The sequence below is a fragment of the Dipodomys merriami genome, unplaced genomic scaffold, assembly GCF_024711535.1.
Source record: "Dipodomys merriami isolate MVZ:Mamm:240054 unplaced genomic scaffold, mDipMer1.0.p SCAF_25, whole genome shotgun sequence".
Lineage (NCBI taxonomy): Eukaryota > Metazoa > Chordata > Mammalia > Rodentia > Heteromyidae > Dipodomys > Dipodomys merriami.
In genome coordinates this window covers 7,384,490-7,409,805 of record NW_027203937.1, presented here as the reverse complement: position 1 = coordinate 7,409,805, position 25,316 = coordinate 7,384,490, and the positions used below count along the sequence as shown (strand labels likewise).

The window sequence follows — 25,316 nt, the reverse complement described above, 5'->3', positions numbered from 1 at the left end:
GGTCCAGGTTGATTACACTGACAAGCTTGGCCATGGCCCTCTTGATTGCATTTCATTCATTCCAAAGGAGCTGCTTCTATCAGAAATGTCAGGAGTTAAGAATACCCATTTCTACTTGCAATCCTAGCTACCTAAGAGGCCAAGAACTGTGAATCTTGGTTCAGCAAAAGAACAGAAGTGGAGCCGTGGCTCAAATAGAGCTCCAGCCTTAAGAGGCAAGGCCAAGTGAGAATGTGATTCCCTGAGTTTAAGATCCATTACACACACACACACACACACACACACACACACACACACACACACACACACACACACACACACACACACACACACACACACACGTGTGCCAATTTCATGTATTTTCTTGTGCTTAAACCAATGAAAGAAAAGGAGGTCCTCCAAGCTTCCTGTCCAGGTCTATTCTGGTCTGATGATTTCATGGATATATTTCATCATTGAAACTACTCAGTAAAGGGCATGGTAGCAACTTCTATCAATGACAGTCCCATGGTCCCAGGGATTTCAATTTCAGCTAAGATTAGATTGTTCTTCGGTGTATCTGAAAGAAGCTTGGCGGATCTGCTTCCCATGGAGGCAGATGAATAAGCATTTGCTTTTAATTCCACCCACTACTGCTCCCTCTCCCTGCTGCTTTTAAAAGCATCTGCTATCACAGATGCAGAAGATACGTCACTATGAACAACTGCTCTGTTTGGAAGAGCTACATTCCATGTCTGTCATCTCTGCAAAGTAAAAGTCAAGTCCACTGGCAATGGCAGAGTGATGAATAGAAAATAAATTACAGTTCCATTTTTGTCTTAAGGGTTAAGTCTAAAAGAAAAGCTTTCTACATTAATTCATGCTAGATTTGTGTGGTTTAATATTTATGCCTATGTAATGAGTATTGTAAAAAGAAATGCAAAGATAATATAAAAGGAAGTTTGGAAGAACAGCAATAGAAGTAATATCAATTTAAGGATTGAAGTAATACAATCCGGAAGTTGAGATGTGAAAATTCTGGTTTGAAGCCAGCCTGAGTAGATAAGTCCAAGCACCTTGTCACCAATTAACCAGCAGAAAGTTGTAAATGGAGGTGTAGTGCAAGTGGTAGAGCTCCAGCTTTGAAATAAAATGCCAAGGGAGTGTGTAATGAGGTGAAGTTTTGAGTCCAAGCCCCAGTGCTGATACAAAAAGAAAAAAAAAGATATTGTTGTACAGTCTCTATGCTGTCTATGAGGCTTTAATATCGCTTCTAAGTTGTTAGCTCTTTGTTGCTCATTGTATGAACAGAAAACGTTTTTTGTACATTAAAGGTACAGAGGGGTTACAGTTGCATGAGCAAGGTAATGAGTACATTTCTTATCAAGCATTGTTGCCTCCTCCTTTGTTTTCCCCCAACATCCCTTCTCTTCCACCTCCACAACTAACCCCCCTCCTCCCCCCCTCGACCCCCTCCTGAAGTTGTAAAGTTTGTTTTCAATATAGTGTTTTACACATCTCATTGTTACAATGGGTCAACCTGTATCGTATTTAAGCATTTTGAACAAAGAACTTTTATACAAATCTACCTAAAACATATGGTTCAGATTTGCAGGTTTTGTTTTTTTTTTCATTTTTAGGAACAAAACTTGTATGGGCAATGAACTTTACTACAAGACTTTCTTCAGTGTACATAGTTAAGAGTATACTGTTAAGTTTCATAAAATAATGTCAGTGTTTCACAACACCATCGTATCCAAGGTAGCATAAAAGAAATGACCTCAGTAACATTTGCTAATATCAGGTTTCCACATTTTTTTCAATGTTGAATAGTAATGTATTTAATGTATATTCTTTTATTGTAATATTGGATAAATGTTACCTTCATTTCTGAAATGTTTGATGATGGCTGTTGACCATTTTCTTTGGTATTAGTTGTTTTACTTTTATTGCATTGTAACAGTTCTTCATATGTGTAGTACTATATATACATATGTATCAATAATATATATACACATATATGTACATGCCTGTACATATGCATAAATTACAGATATACATATATGTGTATACATTTTAAATATGATCCTTTGATAATTATACATGTTACAAATATGAATTCTTATTTGGAAACTTACCTTTTCTTTTTCCTTGTGGTATCTATGTGAGTAAGTGTGTGTGTGTGTGTGTGTGTGTGTGTGTGTGTGTGTGTGTGTGTGTGTGTGTGTGTGTGTGTGTGTGAGATGGTACTAGGGCTTGAACTCAGGGCCCAGTTCTCTCCCTTGCCTTTTTTTGCTCAAGGTTAGTGCTTTTCCATTTGAGCCACAGCTTCTCTTCTGGCTCTTTGGTAGTTAATTGGAGAAAAGAGTTTCATGGATTTTTCTGCCCAGGCTGACTTGGAACCTGTATCATCAGGTTTCAGCCTTCTAAGTAGTTAGGATTTGGAGCCTCAAAGCCCAGCTTGTGGTATCTCCCAATAAATGTAAATCCTTGTCCCAGATGGGGCCGGAAGGCAATGAGCATTAAGACTATGGAAGGGCAAAGTTACCCTGAAGGAAATGGCTCAAATATCAATCCAAAAAGAGAATTGAGTTTTCTGATTTTACTGATTAGTTAGGAACTCCATCATATTTGGAAACCAAATAAGAGTGATTCTTATATTAACCTCAGATTTATCAGATGTCAACTCTGTACAGTTTTTGTACCACTGGAGATCTGACTGGCTTCAAGCTCTGAACTTTACAGAGCATCAGGTTCATTCGTGGGTCAGACTCACTCCTATAGTGTTTGGAAAATACTCCTGGGAGTTGGCTTCCACTCCTATGACTTTAAGGAGCTCCATAAAAACCTACCTTCATTACATTATTCAATCTGTGCCATTTATCTCTGCTCTGACTGGTAGAAAAATCAATTCCCTCTTTCTAAAGAAATTGGAATGATTTTCCTCAGGAACCCAGCTACTTCAAACATTTGTTTTTTCTTGTACAGCTCACCTCAACCCCTACTGAATCAGACTTTCAGCTACTCCCCTCTCTGGACTATTTCCTCTTTATGCCCTCCACTGTCTAAAAGAAGCTCAAATATTTTAGGATGATCTGTGTGGGTAACATGTGTAAATCCAAAATCTGGCCTCATTTCTCATCATCCCTCCCACCCCTCACTACACACACTTTTCACATTTATCAAACCCATTGACATTTCTTGAATATGTTGAAGATTCCATCTCTTTTTTAAAATTTTAATTTCATTGTCAAGAGGATCAGAGATGCCTGCAAATGATGCTTTTTACCACTTCTATTTTCTCACTTCAACATAGGTCATGAAGTGTGATTCTAAGAGGTACAAAAGGGCCCGGTCCCAATTCAAGGACTATCACCAAAAAATCCACTTCCTTTCTTCTAGATTAAGTATAAATAATTCACAGCATCTCTTTATATTGACTGATATATTTACTCATTCATTTCAATAGTCAATAGCAACAGATAGTTTAAATAAATTAAAGTGCTATTTACAAAAAAAAAAGACTCCATCTCTCCATTTAATCAACATTTAAACTGAGTGCCTACTATGCACCATTTTATGGGGGATACAGAGTATAAGAAGATGCAATTCCATTCCTCAATCCATACCCTTCCCTGTTCCTAGGGGGGAAAAACCTTTTTGTAACGCATAACAGTCCTCCAGAAAACACCTGCACCCCCCCTTGTCTTCATACTCACCCTATTACCTTCTTTGCAGACTGATTCACTTCATTATTTTACATTCATAATGTTTCTACAACAGTGGCAGGATAATTAGAAAATCATGTTTGCACAATGAATATTTTTCCCCTTCTCCCTAATTCCAAATGTGACCCATGCTTTACTTTTTACCTCCAGATTCTGAGAAGGCTCAGAGCAGTGTTAACCTGAAATGATCCACTTTGGAGCCACTTGAAGGAACTATTCTAGGTGCCTTGATTTGGAAGAGAGAGCAGAGGTTATGGATTATAGGTGACAGGGACACAAGTCAAAAGTATCTCAGAGTTCTGGGAAGTGGGTAGAGGAGATTTTCTGGGCTTTTGAAGCTGAAAATATATATGCTGAAAATAACAGATCTGTGGATGTGGAGAGACATTGAACCATCGGACATTATTTTGGAGGTACCCATGGAAAAGCTAAACCCTAGACAGCTGGATTGTCAGCTTCACTAATGATTCCCATGCCCCAAGTGTGTCATAAAGCCTAATACATGAGATCAAGAGAGACCATGGAGGTTGAAAGAATATGGCCCTGCCATCAGGAAAACCAGAGTCCATCATCATCCAATCACAGAGCCTCAGTCCTATGAATTGCCAGCAGTTTGGAAATGTCTCAAATCTTCGCATAATAGTAGGGATGAGAGGGAGATAAAAACAAAACAAACCACTCCAACTGGGCACTAGTAGTGTGTGCCTGTAGTCCTAGATGTTCCAGACACTGAGATCTAGAGGCTTACAGTTCAAACCTAGCTAGGAGAGAAATTCTTGAGCCTCAGCATTTAACCAGAAAAATGCAAGGCTCCAGTAGTAGAGCATCAGCAAGCAAGCCTAGTGAAAGTGAGACCATAAGTTCAAACTCTCCACACAACCAAAAGAAATCTGCTAGATGAGTAAACTATCTAAACTTCTAGATAGTGCTGAGAGCTAAAAGTCAGAAGTGAAAACAAAGAATGTACACGTTTCCTGTTTGGAATTTTTACCATGAGTTTCATTATAACAACATCAACTTTATTCTATAATTGCATATTTAGTTGTACCTCTATATGTTGAAATATTTAGGATAATGGCCTTATTTTAATCATTTTGGTAGCCTCAGTTTATATCACAGAGATTTGCTCAAGGGCACAATAACATATATTAACACCTGGATAAGCTGGGCACTGGTGCTAACACCTGTAATCCTGGCTACTTAGGAGGTAAGATCCAGAGGATTGTGGCTCAAAGATAACCTGGCCAGAAATATCCATTAGACTTCACCTCAAAATAATCACCAAAAAGCCAAGCTGGAGACATGGCTTAAATGGTAGAGTGCTAGATGATCAAGTCAGCTAAGTAAATGCAATGCTCCGAATTCAAACCTTAGTACTAGTAAAACAAAAATAAAACTGAACTGATTAAATATAAGTGGAATTATAACAGCTTGATGAATTTTTTAACCATTTTTTTGAGATATTACCTCAAACTTTCATACAGATTATATGTATATGATATTTTAACATATATTCTAAAGTATGTTATTTATATGAAATTGTTTTACCTAATATTTGTGTAAAATGTATGAAATTTTATTACATAAATAGCATATATGGAATATTGTCAAATATTGTTATTTTTTTCTAGCTGGAGTACATATTTTTGACCTGTCTCTAATATGGGTATAGAGCTAAAGTTTTGCCAAACATAGTCATGCACTTTGGAAATGTTAGCCTTTTGGGGCTGGGAAGGTGGCTCAGTGGTTGAGTGCTTGCCTTGCATGCATGAGGCCCTGAGTTCAATTCCTAGCACCACATAAGCAGAAAAAGCTGGAACTGGCACTGTGGCTCAAGTGGTAGAGCACTAGCCTTGAGCTGAAGAGCTCAGGATCGGTGCCCAATCCCAGAATTCAGGCCCACGACCACAAAAAAAGAAAAAAAGAATAAAAATGTTAGTCTTTCATGTCTGAGAAAACAGGAAGGAATATAAAATCAATTCATCTCCTCCCCTTGGAAGGGTCGGGGTGAGCATCTAGATTTGAATTTGCACATAACAATCACTTCAGGGCAAATAGTAATTAATGTGTAATGAACAGTGTCCAATTGGTACCAGCTTCTGAATTACCCTCTAAATGTGGTGACAGTAGAAAATTTGCCACAGTTACTCCTGGCAAGTTTAGCCCATGAGATCCCATTCTTCGCCAAATGCTTAAAATACTTAGTGAATTTCTCCCTCTGTGTTCTTAAACTGTCATGAGTACTTGATTAGGAGACACATCTTGAACTTTTAAAATTCCTGAGTGCACAGGCCTTTGCACTTTGAAACAAAATACACATTTAGCAGCACACATTGACAAATTCATTGGTTAGCATCCATGGTAACAACATTTTGGGCACAGTCTTGCAAATATTTGCTTCTTATTTTCTGGAAGCAAGGAATGATGGTTTAAAGGAGGGGAAAAATGGAAATAAAGATGTATTTTCACACTCTGTTATTGGAGCCACCAGCAAAGTCCTGTGTAGGAGCAAATGAAAGCTCTTGTAACTTCCTTACTGTTGCTGTTCTTGTTTCCAAATGAGACATCACTACTAAACACACACATGGAACTGAGCCTGTGAAGACACAGAGGCCCCTCTCTAATTCAGCACACAAACTTCCACAAAGGATATGGATGTTTCCCTTAGTGAATCAAATAACAAAAACCTAGAACTATGTCAGGCAATGGGCGCACGAAAAATGAGCTAGACATAGGCCTTCTCCTGAAAGAACAAATTAGGAAGAAAGTTATATGACAGCTTAATGATGCAAATTAGATCATGCCTCTCTTTGTACAATTCCAAAATTGCACTTCCTCCTTATTTCCCTCACAACAAAGTCCACCGTTAATTAGTGCCTGAGGAAACACTTCAATAGGAAGGCCCTATCTAGATCTCCCATCAACTTTCCTCTCCTCCTTTATCCATTTTATTAACAGGACTGACATATTACTAAAATTACCCTAACACCTTGTTGTAATCCAAGCCTTTGTCATGCTGTCCTTGTTCAACAGTACCCTTACCTGACAGATTAATGGCCCCTAGGAAGAAATCACTCCACAAACCCATTCTTATCCATCCCAAGGTGGGTAAGTGAATTACCTAGGCAGAATTGACTTGGATTTTGTTTGTGGCACCATATGTCCCTAAGAATTTTTGGAAACACTGCGGAACTAGCCAGGTATAGTGGTTCATATCTGGAATCCAAGCTACTCTTAAAACACAGATTAGGAGGTCAGTGAGGGCAAAAATTCAGGGAGCCCTCTTTTCAGCTAAAATACTTGGCATGGTGTCATATGCCTGTTTGACTAGCTATATGGAACATAAGTAGGAAGATCATGTTCCAGGCTAGTCCAATAAAGCAGTGAGAACCTATAACTAAAACAGAAATATAAGTAAAGCAAGAAAGAATGGGGTCATGGCTCAAGTGGCAGAATACCTGCCCAGCAAGCACGAGACCCTTAAATCAAACCCCACTGCAATCAAAACAAGCACCACCTCAATAATACATTTTAATACTTTTAACATTAAAACACATATATATGTTTCTTACCAAGGGATAAAGTGCCTATTTCTTTATTCTCCATGCTTAGCACTTAAGATAAAAATCAAAATTTCAATTGACATCTTGACAGAATACAAGCATTTTTCAACTGTGGTTGCATTTTGAATTGCACAGGAAAAACTTTACAGCTCTCATGCAGCAAGGCTGTATGAACAATCAATGAAATCAGACACTGGAAGAGTAGGATTCAGGCTAAGGTGATTTTTTAAAGTTCCCCAGATGATTGTAGAGTTCAAGACTCACTGATTTAAGGTACAGTGAATTATAGTGACCTTTGTAAAAATGGTTTAAGATATATGATGTGTAGGCATAAGTCAGAAGTCATTGAGTTAAAGTCTGAATAATGAGAAAGCAAAGGAAACAAATGCGAAATTTCAAAATGCTAGTCTCTTGGGATTTTTTTCCCCTATAGCCAGTGACCCTTTGCTATCATTTTTTATATTATATAAAGCAATGATGCAAAGAAACCTGTTTAACATTCTTAATCCATTATTTTCTGAATTGATTTGAATTAGGACACTCCTACTGCATCTAACACCGATTAAATGAGAAATGCTAACGCAGTCTCTTCTTTCAAGAAATTAAGTGGTAATCAGAGTGTAAATAATGGTGCAGCTTGGAGGAAGAGAAGAGTATTTGAGAGAGGATTTTGTTTTGTTGTTGTTGGAAATACCCAGACCTATCTGCAAAATAAAAGAAATGAGATATTAAGGGAAGAAGAAATAGAAGTAGCCACAAAGAACGATTCCATTTTGAAGGGCTACAAAGAATCACAAAGCTCACCATGGGTGAATGTCATTTAGTAAAAGATATTCTCTAGTCATAACTTCAAAAGTAGACAAGAAAACAGCTCCTCCTATTATAAAGTATCATTTTTTATAGCTATTGAGAATCTTTTTGGTATCTGCTGTCTACTAGGGAGATAAGAAAAAAGTGATTAACTCTATTTGGGATGTCAGTAATGAATTCAACCAAGTAAAATTTGAATTGAATTTTTAAAGATGAATAGAGAGCCAGTTGTGGTGGCATACCATAATAATCCAAGCACTTAGGAAGCTGAAACAAGAGGATTGTAGATACTAGGCCAGCCTGGGGTATACTTGAAGACCCTTGCAAACAAACAAACAAAGTTAGTTGAAAATTTAGCCGGAATAAAATGCAGTTACAGACAGAAGAAGTAAGAAAGAATGTTAAAGAGAAAAAGTGTAAATATACAAGAAAAATTAGTCCCGGCATATGAATACAACAGATAGGACATGAAGCTAGAAAGGCATACTAGGCCACAGATATGAGAAGTTTGTTGTTGTTGTTGTTGTCATTGTTGGTTGTAATGTGGGGCTTGAACTCAGGGCCGAGATGCTGTCCCTGAGTTTTTTCCGCTGAGAGCTGGCACTCTATCTCTTTGAGCCACAGTGCCACTTCTAGTTTTCTGGTAGTTAAATGAAATAAGAATCTTACAGACTTTCCTGCCTGAGCTGGCTTTGAACCTTGATCCTCACATCTCAGCCTCCAGGGTAACTAGGATAAAGGTGTGAGTTACTAGTGCCCAGCTATATATCAAAGTTTTGAATGCCATGTGCAACAGAGGGAGGATTTATGTGGTATAAACTGGGGAATGGCATCCTATATTTATCTTATAAAAAAAGCCACTTTGACAGCAGTGTGGGTGATAGACTGGAGGTGGAGAGCCCTGTGACAGGGACCAGTTTGGAGTCTAGTGCAATTATGGGACAATGGCAGGTTTCCATGGATACAACTAGTCACAAGGAATAATTTAGTAACAGCACACGGGACATCATGGGACTTTCATTGGTTTAGAGCAAACCCCTTACCTCAGGACTCATGGGTACTTTTCTAAAATATATGCTCAGCATTTAGATCAACTGCTGCACAGAAAGTTCTTTGGGATCATGCAGATGATGCTTCATGAAAAAACTAGAACAAAAATGTAGGTCATTAAAAATCACAGTTGCTTTACTTTGCAAAATAGATATGTAAAATTATACTCATTTTAGACTCACTTGGGGCATTTGTACCTGTCTTGAATGTACAGTCATGGTAGAAAAAGTATCATTTCTAGGTTTTGAGATGCTGCTAATACCATCTTTGTGTGTGTGTGTGTGTGTGTGTGTGTGTGTGTGTGTGTGTGTGTGTGCGCCAGTTTTGGGGTTTGAGCTCAAAACCTTGTACTCTTGTTCTTTTTCTCTTCAGGCTGGTGTGCTTCCACCATTTGAGCCACAATATCACTTCTGGCTTTTTGCTGGTTAAACTGAGATAAAAAGTGTCATGAAATTTTTGCCTAGGCTAGTTTGTATCTGAAATCTTCACACCTCAGCTTCCTGAGTAGCAAGGATTACAGGTATAAGCCACCTCCAAGCTTGCTAATAGTAACTTAATCAAAGGTTTAGCCATTGTGGGAACTCTCTCACGAGAGAGAACTCCTTGGCTCTGCATGCAGGTGTTGTTACAGCAAACATTATTTTGCTCTCAATTTCAGTTACAAATGATTTCACAGTAATGAGATCCCTATAATACTTATTCATGGAATTGTTTCTAGGTTTATTTAGTTTGGACAATAAAGCATAATATCCTTTCTTTCTCTCTTTGGCTCATTCTCTCTCATTCTTTCTCCTTCCTTCCTTTCTTCCTTCCCTCCTCCCTCTATCTATCCTCTCTTCTATTTTGTCTGGTCCTGCTAAGGGAACTACATGTGGGACTCAAATTTCAATAAACCCAGGAATTTTCAAGGCAAAACTCAATAAACTAGGCCCATGATTGATGCTATAAATATCCAATAGCTTTTGGCAGACAAACTCCCCATCCTTGCATGTAGTTCAATCAACAACAACAAAAATCAGCCTTATAAAAATATAAGATCAATTTAGAATCTGACAGTCCCATGAAACCTCTATAAGCAATCTGGGATGATTGAGTGGAAGCAGTCCCAAGTAGCTCAAAAAAGTGGGGTGTTGGGGGGAGAAAAATATCATAAGGATGACAGTTAAAAATGTCTGCATGGAAAACATTGTTATTCTCAGAGAAATTTGACTTAGATATTATAAGGGGAAAAATCTTTTGTTGTTTCTTTTTTTTTTCTTTTCTCTATAAACACCTAGCACTGGATAATTTTAGGGAAGAAAGAAACATTTACTAAGCAGAATAGAGATATTTATCATCTACTTGAAGTTGGAACAGTCTGATTCTGTTGAAATTACTAAGGAATCTGAAAGTAAATATCAGCTTAACTTAAAAACACAGGACTTGTTTCTGTCTATGAACACTGTCACTAGATGGAGAGGGCAGCAGCTGATAAAATCCACATTGTCCTCCATGGGGCACTCAGGGAGAAGTAAGGGAGCATGTGTATTTGGCCTACAAATGCTATATGTGAGTCACGTAACCTCCAAAGTAAATATTCCCGATGAGAATTGAATTGAGGAGCTTCCTTTCCACATTAATAATCCTTGTGAAGTAAGGAGGTCAGGTCTGGCCGCCATATTGGCCACATGGTGGATGACAGGGTCTGGCATCTTGTCTCCATGCTGGGGGAAGGAAACACCCTCACCTATCACCTGCCTCCCAGGTGATGGGCATGACCAGATCCTTGGAGGCAGGGGCTGCCACTTGGCTGATAGGTTACTGAATCTGTCAGTCCACTGCTGTGACTGGGGATTGCCTGTGGACCTACCCCTTGGCTCAGATCCTATTTAGGCCCAGACCAGACCAGCAGCCATTATGCCATGCCACGTGTGTCTCTGTGATCATGTTCTGTCTCCTGTCTTGTCTCTGGTCATCATGACGTCCCAATTCAGCTCTCCATCAGAGCTGAATTGTATTGTTTTTGTTCTTTCTTCCCTCTATAGCTTGTTTCCCAGCTATGTTATGTGTATTCGGGGGCTGCAGGCCTTTGTAACAACAGGCTGCCTGCAGCCTGCTAACTGTATAATAAAGACGCCAATATGTGGCTTTTGGGATGATTCACCTTACAACACCTTCACTGTTCTAATCATTAATTCAAAAAATAGTTTTTCTGGTAGCTGCCCCACAATGGTATCGCTGGATCACAGGATAGTTATGTGCTTAGTTTTTTGAGCAATCTCCCAACTGCCTTCCAGAATGCTTGTAGTAGTTTGTGTTCCCACCAACAGTGCAGTAGGGTTTCCTGCCACACACATCCCTGCCAGTATTTGCTACTGCGCATGTCCTCCGTGATAGACAATCTTACAGGGATGTGATGGAATCTCAGTGTTGTTTTGGTTTATAGTCTTTTATGGCCAGGGATGTTGGGCATTTCCTCATGTCTTTAGTGGCCTTTCTTACTTCTTCATCTGGGAAGTTTCTATTTGCTATTTTGCCCACTCATTAAATGGGTTATTTATTTTGAGGGAATTTAGTTTCTTGGGCATATGGAGCATTACAAGTCAGGATGCAGTAAGGGCATTTGCACACCTATGTTCATTCCTTTACTATTCACAATAGCCAAGTTATGGAAACAGCCCAGATGCTCTATAATTCATGAGTGGACCAAGAAAATGTGCTACATATATACAATGGAATTTAACTCATCCATGAGAAAGAATAACACTACATCATTTGCAGGGATATGGATGGACCTAGAAAAAGTTATGTTAAGTGAAATAAACCAGGCTCACAGAGATAAACAGAACATGTTTTCTCTCATATGGGAAACTACATCTAAATTAAAATATTTGTGACAACAAACATAGGGTTTTGTTTTTTTTTTTGCAAATAATCACAAACAAAAGTGACTAAAGGATGCTATACTTAGGGGAGGAGTCCAAAGGTGTAACTCTTCTTAACAACCAATACATTGCTTAAAAAATGAATACCATGAAGTGGCAACATTTGTTTGAGGGGAGGGCAATGAGTGTAACACAAAAGGAGGGAAGAAGGGTGAGCAAATGCAGTCATTGGATTCATTATATATTATAAAGAAACTGAACTATGTAATTTGAGGGTCAGAATGGGACAAAAAGGGGGAGGAGGATCATGGAAGGGGTCATATCCATCAAGATGCATTGTACAATAACCTAACATCGGACACTGAAACCTTTTTTCAACTACCTAATAAAAAATAGTTCTTTTTTAGAAGACTTTGTATGGATCAGGCCCTATGCTAGGCATTGCAGAGTCAGTGATAATGATGGACTGAATCTCTTAGGCTTATAAAGCTATAAGTTAGATGGGGAAAAAATGACAAGCAGGCAGTAATTTTATTCAAGAATGGAAATAGGAAAGGATCTATATTTTTTCTCCTTATGAACTCTATTCTATTTTATTTTTCTTTTTGTGCTGATCTGAGGGTTTGAACTCAAGGCCTGGGCACTGTCCCTGAGCTTTTTTTGCTCAAGGCTAGCACTCTACCACTTGAACCACAGTTCCACTTCTGGCTCAGGATACCTAATTGGAGACAAGAGTCTCACAAGCTTTCTTACTTGGGGTAGCTTTGAACTGCAGTCTTCAGATCTCTGCCTGCTAAATAGCTAGGATCACAAGTATGAGCCACTAGTGCCTGGTAGGAACACAACTGTTATTAGACAAAACACCTTTTTTTTTTCCTGAAAAATTGGTATCACTTTAAAAAGTGCTCCTTTTCCTTGCAATTGGGCTCTAAAAATGGAAATATAAAAAACATCAAAATATTACCTTTTAGCTAAGAATGAAGTCCCTGGTAATAGGCCTGATAATGAGGAAAGGAGATAAAAGTATGTCTCTGGTTTTGGTGTTATTTATAAAGTACAGATGTTGTTCAAGAGGATGGTAAGATGATAGGATTATGGAATCAAAGGCCATTATTACATCAGCAGAGTTGTTTGGAGTAATGATGATGGATGTGGCTGACATTATCTAAATCTACTATCAATTGTAGCTTCAGTAAAAATGAGATATGACATCATATATTGCTAATAAGAAATACCTAGTACCACCTATGAAATGGCCTGCCATTTGAGAAGTGAAAAGCAAAATAAATAACTTTAATGAAATCAGTCCTCTATCACTTATTAGCAAACCACAAGAAGAAAAAAAAATATATATAGAAGAGCCCAAAAGAACAAGTTAAATTATACCATGAGAACAGTGCTATCAAAATCTACAGCTGGAAATTTGTCTAGTGTATGTGTCAAGATTGGTTAACTAATTAGAGGAAACTGACAAAAACAACATGGGTTCTAAGAACTACATACTCTATGCACATCTTCATTGCACCCAGCAAACTAAGTGAAGAAAAAAAGGATATTCAGGCCTAAAACAAAAACCACAAAATAAGAATATATTCATGACACATTGTTAGATTAGTCTTAGTTTGATAATTGTATTCTGCTTGCATTAAAATAATGATTATCTTTTAGAAAAACACACTGAACTGTTTTGGCTATAAAATGACATAATCCAAATTTTATTCTATTAAACTTTTAAGTAAGTGAGAAGGGGTTGAGAATTGAAACAAGGATGTTATCATGGAAACTGGTTACTCTGTTCTCTCAAATACTTTAGAATAAGTTTGAAAATTTCCATAATAAAAGCTTCTTTAAAAAACACTTTCCCTTAGTGATGAGGCTATAAGCCTGATTCTCATGCCAAAATACCAGAGGAAAATCTTGAACTGTAAACAAGATGCTCATAATTTCAAAAAGCTAAGAGATGAAAGAACAAACTTAGTGCATGAAGCATAAGCCCACTTCTAGTAAAGAGTAAAAAGCAAGAGTCAAAAACCGTGTGAAGTGTTGGAGACTTGCTTTGATGGAGTGTGTGTAATGAGATACAGAAACCTTTCTAAGAGATGACAAAGACTGGTGTAGTAGACTAGCTCATATCGGAATGTGTGACTGAGTGCAAAACTTCTTTTTGTATATTTTGGTGCAGTTTATTGTGCTTCTAAAAAACTCATTCCAGACATGGCCAGTGCTATAACATTAAATCTTGTGAAAAGGAGAAATCTCTTGAGAAGGAAAAAGTTGCTAGCACTCCAAGCACTAGGACTAGAGAGTAGAAAAGAGGGACAAACCTCCTTCTATGAACCAGAAGAGAAGCAGAGAACAAAAGAACTGGGGCTGAAGACCATGTGGGTGTTCAAAGACTTCTTTTTATTGTATGTGAGCAAAGCTCTAAGTCCTTTGCCCAGAAGCACCCAACAAGTACTTACAAGATCTTTATCTCCAAATTCAGAGCTCCCATATCTCTATATGTTACAAGTTTAAAATTCTTTTGCTCTTGTCCAAGCTTGTGGGTAGATCTCTGAATGACTGGAATAAATCTAAACCTGCTCTAAGTGAGTCACTGAAAATAGCAATTGAGGAAAACTGTAGGAGAATCAGCTTAAAGGTTAAAGATGATTCTATCATGTCAGAAAGTAGTATCTAACTGGTCATTTTCTAAGCTCTGCTTTTATTTAGGGAAGAACTTTTAAAGCATCTTCTAATCACTGTCCTTCAACTAACTTTGCCTTCATACTGGAATAATTTGAGGACCTTACTGTAAGGTCCGCTCCTGGATGGCGAGCAGACTCCACCCTCCTCGCAGCAAAGTCTCCACCCAGTACCTGCATTACTCAGGCAACTGGGACACCTGGAAGAGGTCACATCTGTATCCGCTGAGGTCACATCTGAATTTGATGTGGCCACACCTTTCCCTGCCCATACCCTACATAAGGCATAGCCCAGGCCCAGATGCTCTCTTGCTGCTCTTTTCTTGCTCTCTTTGTTCTATTCTAGCTCTCTCTCTGTTCTTTTCTTGCTCTCTCTCTTTCACAGCCACGTGGAGTGCCAACCTTGCCTGGTTCCAGCAGGTCTACCCCTTACCTGAATACCACATGAGTGCTACTGTTCTTACCTCTCTCTCTGCTCTTTTCTGGCTCTTTTCTCTCTCTTTCCTCTCTTCCCAGCTCTCTCTCATTCCCAGGCCTTTCCCAGCCATGTGGAATGCCAACCTTGCCTGGTCCCAGCAGATCTACTGAATAAACCTACCCCTTACCTGAATACCATGTGCGTGCTGGTGCTGTTCTTACTCGGCATACCTCTTTTTAAAAACCTAACACTTACAACAAAACAAACAAACCCAACAAAACAACAACCTAAGCCCAAACTACAACATAGATCAATTAAGTTAGACTCTAAGGAATGGTTCAGCAATCATTGTTTTCTGAATACTAGAGAAAGTAACATTTGCCACCAGGTTTGGAACACTAGTGTCATTATAAATGCTTACCAAATCCCACATACTACTTATCAAGTAAGTTCTCAAGAGGTACAATGCCTAAAAGAACTTAAAAAAAAAAAATTAGCAGCATTAGCCAGGCACTGATGGCTCATACATGTTTTCCTAACTACTCAGGAAGCTGAGATAAGAAGATCTTGGTACAAAGCCAGCCTGGGTAGGGTCCATAGGACACTTATTTCCAATTAACTACTGGGGGTGGGGGGGAGGGGGAGGAGGAACTGTGACTCAAGTGGTAGAGTGCTAGCCTTAAGCAAAAATGATCAGGGACAGTGCCTAGGCTCTGAGTTCAAGCTCCAGGATCAGCACACAAACAAGAAAAGAATCCTTCAGCATGGAGAAAGAATTCCATCTTTGAATTTTCAGTAATCATCTGGATCAGAAATCAGCAAGCTGTGTTTTGCCAGAGAATTTAGAACTGTCTCATGCCTCAGCACCTATGCATGGACTCCTGTTTCTGCTTCTACCTTAGACTCCCATTTGGGTAGAGTTCGCTTTCTTTTTCCCGTGCATACCAAGCCTTGATCCTGTGCTTTCCCGCAGTGCACAAGTGAGCAGGAAGTATTCCTCTGGGTGGACAGATCTTAGGTCTCACTCTTTCATACATCTTAGTTTTAAGTAGAATACCTAATTTACCTGCAGGGAAGTTAGAAGTTACCTAGAGGTATCTCTAGGCCTCCAGGCCAAAGCTACAATTGTTTTCTCAACTTTGTACAACTTTGATCTTCAGTTATGAAGTGCTACTCAGTGCAGCTTCTGTGCCCTTATTTATGGACCCTTTAACTAAAATTCTGAGGGGGAGAGGGGCAATTTGTAGGGCTGAAACAGATTATTTGTATTCCCTGACCAACATGTCATTGTTAGAGAAAATTTCAGAGTAAGCCATGCATATTTGTTATATTAATTCATATTTACAACTTCCCAAAGGTTTACATGGCTCAGACTTTTCCATCTATTTTCCTAACAATCCTGTAGAGACAGTGGAATTGTTACTTTCTACAGATTAATCAATTCATGATTAATGAGGGTATGAAATTGTTCTATAACACAAACTCTGATGAAGCTACAAACAGAACATAGCTCTCTCCAAATATAATACTACTTCCATACATCTTATTATTTTGTCAAGTATTTTTTAGAAATATAACAGGGTAATGATATAGCAACATATTGGCAGATATTTAGTGGCAAGATCTCACAGTTCAGCAAATGTAAACCAGTATCATTTTGCCTAGTCTAGTCTAGCATTCATGGGCATTCCTCAAATAGCAACAGAAAACTCATTTACAGAAAAGAAATCTATAAAGAGAAACGAAGGTTTACCATGATTTATTGATGGATGAGAAGGGAAAAAGAAATAGCCATCACCTGACCATCTATCCCAGAAACCTGGTCTACAGGAAATGCTCAAGAAATGTGTAGGTGATTGTTACAGAAGGTCACAGATAATTGGCAGAAGGTAAAAATTCTTACAGATGAGAGTTCTTGCATTTGAATATTTAAATAATGATCTTTGTTCACTTTATTCAGCCGGCATGGTGTGTACAAAAGGTGGTGACTTTGCTATGCTAAAGCTGTCACTGCTGTTATTTTTATGGAGATTTGTACACAGGTAATCAGCATGTATTATCAAGCCAAGATAATGAGGAATGATGTTTGGTGTTGACAGGTTATTCTGGGAATAAAGGAGCATGAAGAAAAACATCCAGGATATTTTTTTCCTTCCCCTTGTGGAAGTCTTCTGAGGAGAAATATACTGCTACTGTTTATCATTTAATAGCTTTAAAAATAGACCTAACCTTTGATCAGCTATCATTGCATGTACAATAATTTATTCTAACTTAAATCAGAGGATAAGATAATTATGTATAAGTGTGTTTTAGACCATTATTTCTAATCATCAACTAAAAACTTCAAAAAGAATATTTAGTGACCAAATGGGTACTCATGGTGACATTAGCTGGAAAAGGCAAAGAACACATATCCACATTTTCACAATATTGATATAACTAAAAATGTATTTTTTCTACACAATTGTATTTTATGAATTATGATAAGTGAGCATTTGGCTACAGTTAGAATGTTAGGAAAGCAAATTTTATTAATATTGTTATTTATTAATAATAATTTTAATAGCTTGTGATAGAAAATTGACTGGGCTGATGGTTAGAAAGTCTGAGTTTAAAATGGATCTGACACTCTGGTTCTCTTATATGTGTGAATGTTATTAATTTGAATACAAAATATCCTCCATGTATTGATTGCTTGGTGCTCAGTTGGAGACACTATGTTGGGAGGTTGTAGAAACTTAGAAGGTGTGGTTAATTGAAGTCAGCATTTAGTAGGGATGTGTCTTTGAAGGTTATCTGTCCTGAGTTCTTCCCGTCTCTCTCTCTTTTTTGCTTACTTCTTTCATGGGATAAACAGCCTCCTCTTCTACCAGCTCCTGTTACCATGATGTTCTATCTTAACCCAGCCAAAAGGTAATGGCATCAGTTGACCATGGACTGAAGTTTCTGAAACCATGAGCCAAAATAAGGTATTTGTAACAAAATGTTAACTAACATTGAACATAAGTCATTTTTTCCAAAACTTTTATGATCTATATTTAAAATTTATGATTCTTCATCAATTTTAATTGATTCCCATTCTCAGCCTGTGGCATAGATCCCACAGGCTTAGAGATCAAATATAGTCAGGGACTAATCAGATAATGTAAATGCATCAAAAAGCCACAACAATCATTTATTGACTTTTTATTAGCTGTCACACACAGTGCTGTATATTGGAAATACAATAATGAGAGAAACAAATGGGTGCTCAGCTGTTTATATTAGGACCCATCAGATCTTGGTATTCTCCTAGAGTGGGTAGGTCACAATAAAATAGGCAAACCAGCTCCATGCACACATTATATCACTTTGTTCTTACAATAACTCTATGAAGCACCAAGAATTCCTTCTGTTCTCCATTTTATTAATGCAAAAATGATTTTCATTGATTTATCCAATATCATAAGCATGTTGTAGAAATGAATTAAGAATATTAAATAGAAACTGGGTGGTACTAAGCAGTTCACTCATTTTTAGCAGTTTCTTACTAAGAAGCAAAAAAATGCCCTTGATTACAATTTCTCCTTGCAATTCATAAAACTTGTGATTCTATTTTATAGCTAAATTTAGATTCTTATATTTCAGTGAACACTTTCTTTCTATGTAAAAGCAATCTATTTTCCTATTATCACCAAGATTTGGGTGTAGTTTGATTTTGTTTTTATGTCCCTTAGGTGATGCAATGAGGAAATAGAACAATCACCTTGGGATTCTGGAATATTCTCATTTGGATTTGAGTTTTATTCTTTTTCTTTTTTGATAAAATCAGTTTTCCAAAAGTGTTATCCATTTTACAGAAGGTCTTAAAAGTCTGCTGACAATTGTCACCTCAAACTTTAATTCATTCAGTGATTCTTCACAGCAGCGAATTGCTGTTTTTGAGTTAAATTAAAAGGAGAAAAGAAAAAGTATGAAATATTTTACAGGAAAGACAAACCCAGAACTAAATGATAGACATGCACTAGATAAATGTTCTTTTGTGAACACACTGATGAAATTAGAAAATTCTAATTTAGCATCCAATCCAAAGTACCTTTGAAAGTGTAAGAAAAATATTGAAAAATGAATAGCTTTAAAGCCTAGGTCAAATCTAATATCTTTTAGAGTTTTAAGTCTCCTTGTGAGAATCAATGACTGTGTTTAGGGTATTTCCAGAGGATATCATCTGATTTCTTTTTGTTTGCTGTCTTGAACATGTTTATATAACTGTCCCTACCAAAAGAACACTGAGCTGTCAAAGGGCAATAGCATAGTATCTGTTCACACCGTGATAGATGATGCCTTCGCAAAAAAACAACTCCTCCCTTACATATTTCTAAAACAATAAGTGCATGATTCAGATAAAACCATACTTTGTTTTTAAACTTGGACTGTGACTTTTGCTTGCCTTATAGATGACCTGAAGGAGGCCATTTTCTTCTGATTCTCAGTTTGCTCTTCTATTGATGTGGATATATGTCTCCATTGCTGACAACAAAAGTTGTGTATATGAAATAATATAGTCAATCTTCTAGCCCTATTCAATGAGGACAAATGTGTAAACAAGAGCCCATAGAGTGGGCAGGGACACAAAGAACACCATTCATCTTTATTCCTTTCTTGCTGAATTCATCAGTTTCTAGTCTACAATTGCTGAACCTGAGTTATTTTTTTATTTATTCTTTCTCATTCTTCTCCATCAGCAAGTTGTAGCTTCAGTTTTCAAGTATATCTTAACTACTTCTTTCTGCCAGCATTACCCAATTCAGCCATGTTATGCATATGTACCTGTATCTACTATATGCTCGACATTATACTAGATATTGTGTGTTCACTGGTAAACTCATCCTCTGGTCTCATAAAGCTTATATTCCAACAGAATCCAAATAGACAAATAGGTGAGTAACAATATGTGAGAATTGCTTTTAGCCTGGAGGAACAGACCAAACTCATTCAGTGACAAACATTTCAAAAACAGTCACATTATCACCACAAGGACCACACCACAACTGTCATCACTATAATCATCACAGCCATCACAATCACCATCATGACCACCATTCCAACATGAGATAAACTGCTACTGTATAGCAGGAAATACTCTGAGTGCCTTTCAATTTTAACTCATATATCCTACAAAAACCTTATGAGATAGGTACTATTAGTATCATTTTAAAATATTGATACTCTTAGTATCATCTTACAAATCAGATTAAATAACTAACCAACACTTGATTTGAGAGCCTATGATCTAATTCAGAAATACTGCTTATTCTGAAACCATAGGGATAAAGAGAAAGTTGTAAGAAAAAGAAAAGTTCAGTTAACCTTTTAAGAAGAACCTTTTATAAAGTCGAGACAGATGCAAATGATATAATATGGAAATTGAAGGAATTTCTATGTGCTATATGTACAAATCCTAGAGTAAAGACAGATAAAAATAAAATAGTGAAACCATGGGCTGGGAAGATGGCTCAGTGGTAGAGCGCTTGCCTTGCATGCATGAGGCCATGGGTTCGATTCCTCAGCACCACATAAGCAAAAAGAAAAAAGCCAGAAGTGGCGCTGTGGCTCAAGTGGTAGGGCGCTAGCCTTGAGCTGAAGAGCTGAGGGACAGTGCCCAGGCCCAGAGTTCAGGCCCACTACTGGACCCCCCCAAAAATAGTGAATCCATAAAATTTATCAATAGCTAAATTATGTAAAGCTGTTTGAATAAATTATACTTAGATTGGATTTTTAAACAACTGTTGCCAAAACTGTCCTGCATTTATTTCATTCAACTAATTTATGGGAAGCCATTTTGGTTCAGAAAGTATTCTTAAGTGTTGAGTCACAGCATGGAAAAGCTTAAGCAAGGTCCTCAATCCCAACAACAAATAAATTAGATTGTAAATGATATGGTGTCGTGCTATGATGGACTCAAATAGGATGGGAAGGGAAATGACCAGGTCAAACACCAGATAATACTGAAAAGTCGCTCAAAACAATTGACATTCACCTCTGACTTTAACTCATTTGGGTCCACACACAAACCTGAAACTAAAACAGTAGTTTGGATAGCCTCATGAACTTTTAAAATATATTTCAAAATTATGTGCTCACTTAAGAAATGTAATTCTGGACTGGGAATGTGGCTCAGTGGTAGAGTGCTTGCCTTGCATGCATGAAGCCCCTGGGTTCAATTCTTCAGTACCACATAAAAAGAAAAAGTTGGAAGTACTGCTGTGGCTCAAGTGGTAGAGTACGAGCCTGAGCAAAAGCAGCTCAGGAACAGTGTCCAGGCCCTGAGTACAAGCCCCAGAACTGGCAAAAAAAAAAAAAAAAAGAAAGAAAAAAGATGTAAATCTATTTACCCTTGATCTTAGACAAAAGGCTAAGAAGCAATAAATGTGAATCTATTTAAAGTAAAAGGAAAATTCATACTATATTCATATTCATACTCATTTGGTCATCATTATGAAGTATTTGGTATATGTTTTACTTGATGATTTTTGTTCATATAAACATTTTATTTTTATGTAAATTAGATCAAAGTTACTTTTTAAAAATTTTTATTGTATTGTAAAGATGCTGTAGAGAGGGGTTACAATTACATGAGTAAGGCAATGAGTACATTTCTTGTCAAAGTTACTTTTGATATGTGTTTGGCTTTTTAAAAAATATATGATAAACATTGTTTTAGGTTAATACACAGATATTTAATGACTCCTTTTGAAAAAAAGCCACTACTCTAAGCATTTCAAGACTTAGCCTACACATTATTTAATATACTCCAATTAGCTGATAGTTCATTTGTTTCCAATCTTATAGTACTAGACAAAAACAACACTACAAGGTTCTATATATAACAAATTTTGAGCATTTATAACATGGTAATCAAGTAGAACTCCCAAACCTAATTTTAAGGGAGTAGTAATATTATACACTGATGCATTTTTCTGCTTTAAGATTATTTCCAATTTATATCCTCATAGTTTACATTAGTTATGGTAGTAGTTATTTTTCTTTTTACCTTTTTTGTTGTTAGTACTGGCATTTGAACTTAGGTTCCATGTTTGGTAGGCAGGCACCCTACCATTTGAGCCACACGCTCTGCCTTTTTGCTTTTGTTGTTTTTCACATAAGGTTCTGTGGGATATTTTTCTTGGAGCTGGTTCCAGGCTCTGACCCTCCTATTTATGCTTATGCATATCTAAGGCAGGCATTTGCTACCATACCCATCCTTAGTATCTATTTTTCTATGTATTTGCAAGTACTGTCCTCCATTGATTTTTTAAAGCCTTTATCAATGTAATGGTGAAAATGATACACGTTCTTTTAATTCACAATAATTTCTGTTAGTGATATTAAGTGTCTTTGTCCATCAATTATGTTTATGTAGCATGGTGTCAAAATCTTCAAAAAATACAAGGACTATGCACTGTCTAGTACCAAAGTGTTGAAACTTCAAAACCTGACATTTATGGTCTGCCACTTAAAATGTACCCATTTAGGCTTCCAGTCTATACTGTCTTTACAGGTCTCCTAAGTTCCCTTGGAAAAAGGACTAGACATTCTTTTTGCTATTGTTGCTATTTTCTCTTATTTTCTCAATTTTGCTCCTGAAATTATGCTATGGAATAACTAACTCCTTAATGCCAGCCTCAATTCACCCCACCCCAACATGTTTAGTAACAAAGTAACTCCTCCATCTTCAGAGTTCTTCCTGTTCTTTTTTAATGGCATTGGTCAGTTTCAACTTTTCTTTATTTCCTTATCACAAAGACAGTGGGTATTCAAATGTCTCTAAAAGAAATTGTTAGATCTCTAAAAAGTTCTACATACTATCCTTTAGCTACCTCAGTATAAAATGAGACAATCTGAGCATATATAGTAAGTACACACTGTGTCAGGCTGCTTTGGATGTTTTTAGAACAAAACAAAATATTAAAAGTCTTATGGAGATGAATTAAAAGGTATAAATAATTTGGAGACCAATACTTTCATAGATGACAATTACAACGAGTATAATTCAATGCAGACAGAGAGGGTCCATACCATTTCCTGGTATTTATTTTGTTGGGCTTTGACTCAGTCTTTCTAAGAATTTTACTGTTTGAGCTCTTCATAGAGTCTATTACAGGTCAGTTAACTCATTTGTAACTGTTTGAGTACCACCCACTGTGATTACCTATAGATTTATAGGCACATTCTAACTGCCAAAATAAGGGAAATCATGCAATCTTTGTTTCTCTGGGTTTGGCTTACTTATTTAATATAATGTTTTTCTAAGTACTTCAATTTCCTTACAAATGTCACAATATCATTGTTTCTGATGGATCAGTAGGATTCCATTGTGTATATATCCACATTTTCTTTTTTTTAAAGTTTTTTATCATGAAAATACTGTACATAGGGGTTATAGTTACATGAGTAAGATAATGAGTACATTTCTTATTAAGCATTGTTTCCTCTTCCTTTGTTTTTCCCCTACCATCCCTTTCCTCCCCACCAGTAGAATTCCATTGTGTATACATACCACATTTTCTTGATCCATTAGTTCACTGAGGGGCATTTGGGTGGCTTCCATGTTTTGTCTGTATTAAATAGTGCTGCAATGAACATGGTTGTGCTGGTGACTTTACTGTAGCCTTCTCTGTGCTCTATTGGATAAATGCCCAGATGTGGTCATAGGGTAGAAGGAAAAATGGCCAATAGACACATGAAGAAATGTTCAACATCTCTGGCCATAAAGGAAATGCAAATCCAAAGAACACTAAAATTTTACCCCTCCCCCAAGTTAGAAAAGCAATTATCGAGAAAATTAACAATAACAAATACTGGCAAGGATGTGGCTAAAGGGAACTCTATTACACTGTTGGTGGGAATGTTAGCTTGTTCAATCATCACAAAGCAGTATGGAATTTCCTCAAAACCTTTCCCTTTATCTCCTTATTTCAAGAGAAAGAGATAGAACTCACTTCCCAACTCCAATCCTCCCTCTGCAACCACTTTGCTCCATCAGGAAATATAAGTATTTACTTGCCTACCTTGCAAAATAGGTTTAGTATCATTGTGTATCCCAATGACTATCAGTTCATTATTTTGCTCACAACATTGCAATTGTTATTTAAAATGGAACTCAGAAAAACAATTTGAAATAAAATCACATATAATTATAGAAAACTTGCCAAGCAAAGAGAGTATGCAGAAAAACAAACAGCACCAAAACCTATGACATAAATTATAATTATATTATATTTAGATTTAGCATATTTTGGGTCAGCTTGTGTTATTTTAAATTGTCTACTTTGTTTATATTGTCTTTTTAATTTTTTCATACATCACATACATATATGTTAGCACAAAATGGAAAGGAATATATTTTACCAAGCTACAACTATAATCCAGTGATTGATAATAACTATGTATTTCATGGCATCTTTACAAAGTATTATAATCTCCATTTGAACGTCAGAAGTGAATGGAGATTAAAGTCTATAAAGTTTAGACAATCAAATGAAACCTTGAACTTCTACTGATTATTATCTTAATTGAACAGTGTGATTCGATTTTACAGGGTACAGTGTGATCAAATTAGTCTAAGGAAATGCAAGTGTTAACTTTCAACTTCTTTTTCCACTCAAAGTTGGTGCTCTACCACTTGAACTACTTTCCATGTCTAACTTTTTGCAAGTTAGTTGGAGATAAGAATCTCACATATTTTTATCTGCCCAGGCTAGCTTAGAACTTAGATACTTAGGGCTCAGACTCCAGAGTAGCTAGGATTCCTGACATAGGCCACCAGCACCCAAGTCTCAAATTTTTGATGCATAACTATGCTTAAGCTAAATTACAGTATGTGACAGTGATGGTCTCACAGAAGTGCAGTTTGACAATAGAATAATAAATGTTCTTTCTATAGAGAAGTGATGCCAATGAACTTCAATATTCTCTCTCTCTGTCTCTCTCTGTCTCTCTCTGTTTCTGTCTGTCTGTCTCTCTCTCTGTCTCTCTGTCTGTCTGTCTGTCTGTCTCTGTCTGTCTCTCTGTCTGTCTCTGTCTCTCTGTCTCTCTGTCTGTCTGTCTGTTTCTCTGTCTCTCTGTCTCTCTGTCTCTGTCTCTCTGTCTCTGTCTCTGTCTCTGTCTCTGTCTCTGTCTCTGTCTCTGTCTCTGTCTCTGTCTCTCTCTCTCTCTCTCTCTCTCTCTCTCTCTCTCTC

General features: G+C 37.1%; 1 protein-coding gene across 20 annotated transcripts in view; it reads right to left on the bottom strand.

Annotated features, from left to right (window-relative positions):
• Window positions 1–25,316, bottom strand: part of Dlg2 (discs large MAGUK scaffold protein 2) — a 2,075,786-nt gene that overhangs the window by 1,096,251 nt on the left and 954,219 nt on the right. Inside the window, exon 1 of one of the 20 annotated variants that reach the window (XM_070034879.1) lies at window positions 17,934–17,971. The exons of the other annotated variants lie outside the window; for them this stretch is intronic. Within the exon in view, the coding sequence (XP_069890980.1) occupies window positions 17,934–17,942 (9 nt within the window). The 5' untranslated portion in view covers window positions 17,943–17,971. Of the gene's footprint in view, window positions 1–17,933; window positions 17,972–25,316 lie in introns of those variants that run through there. 20 annotated transcript variants of the gene reach the window in all.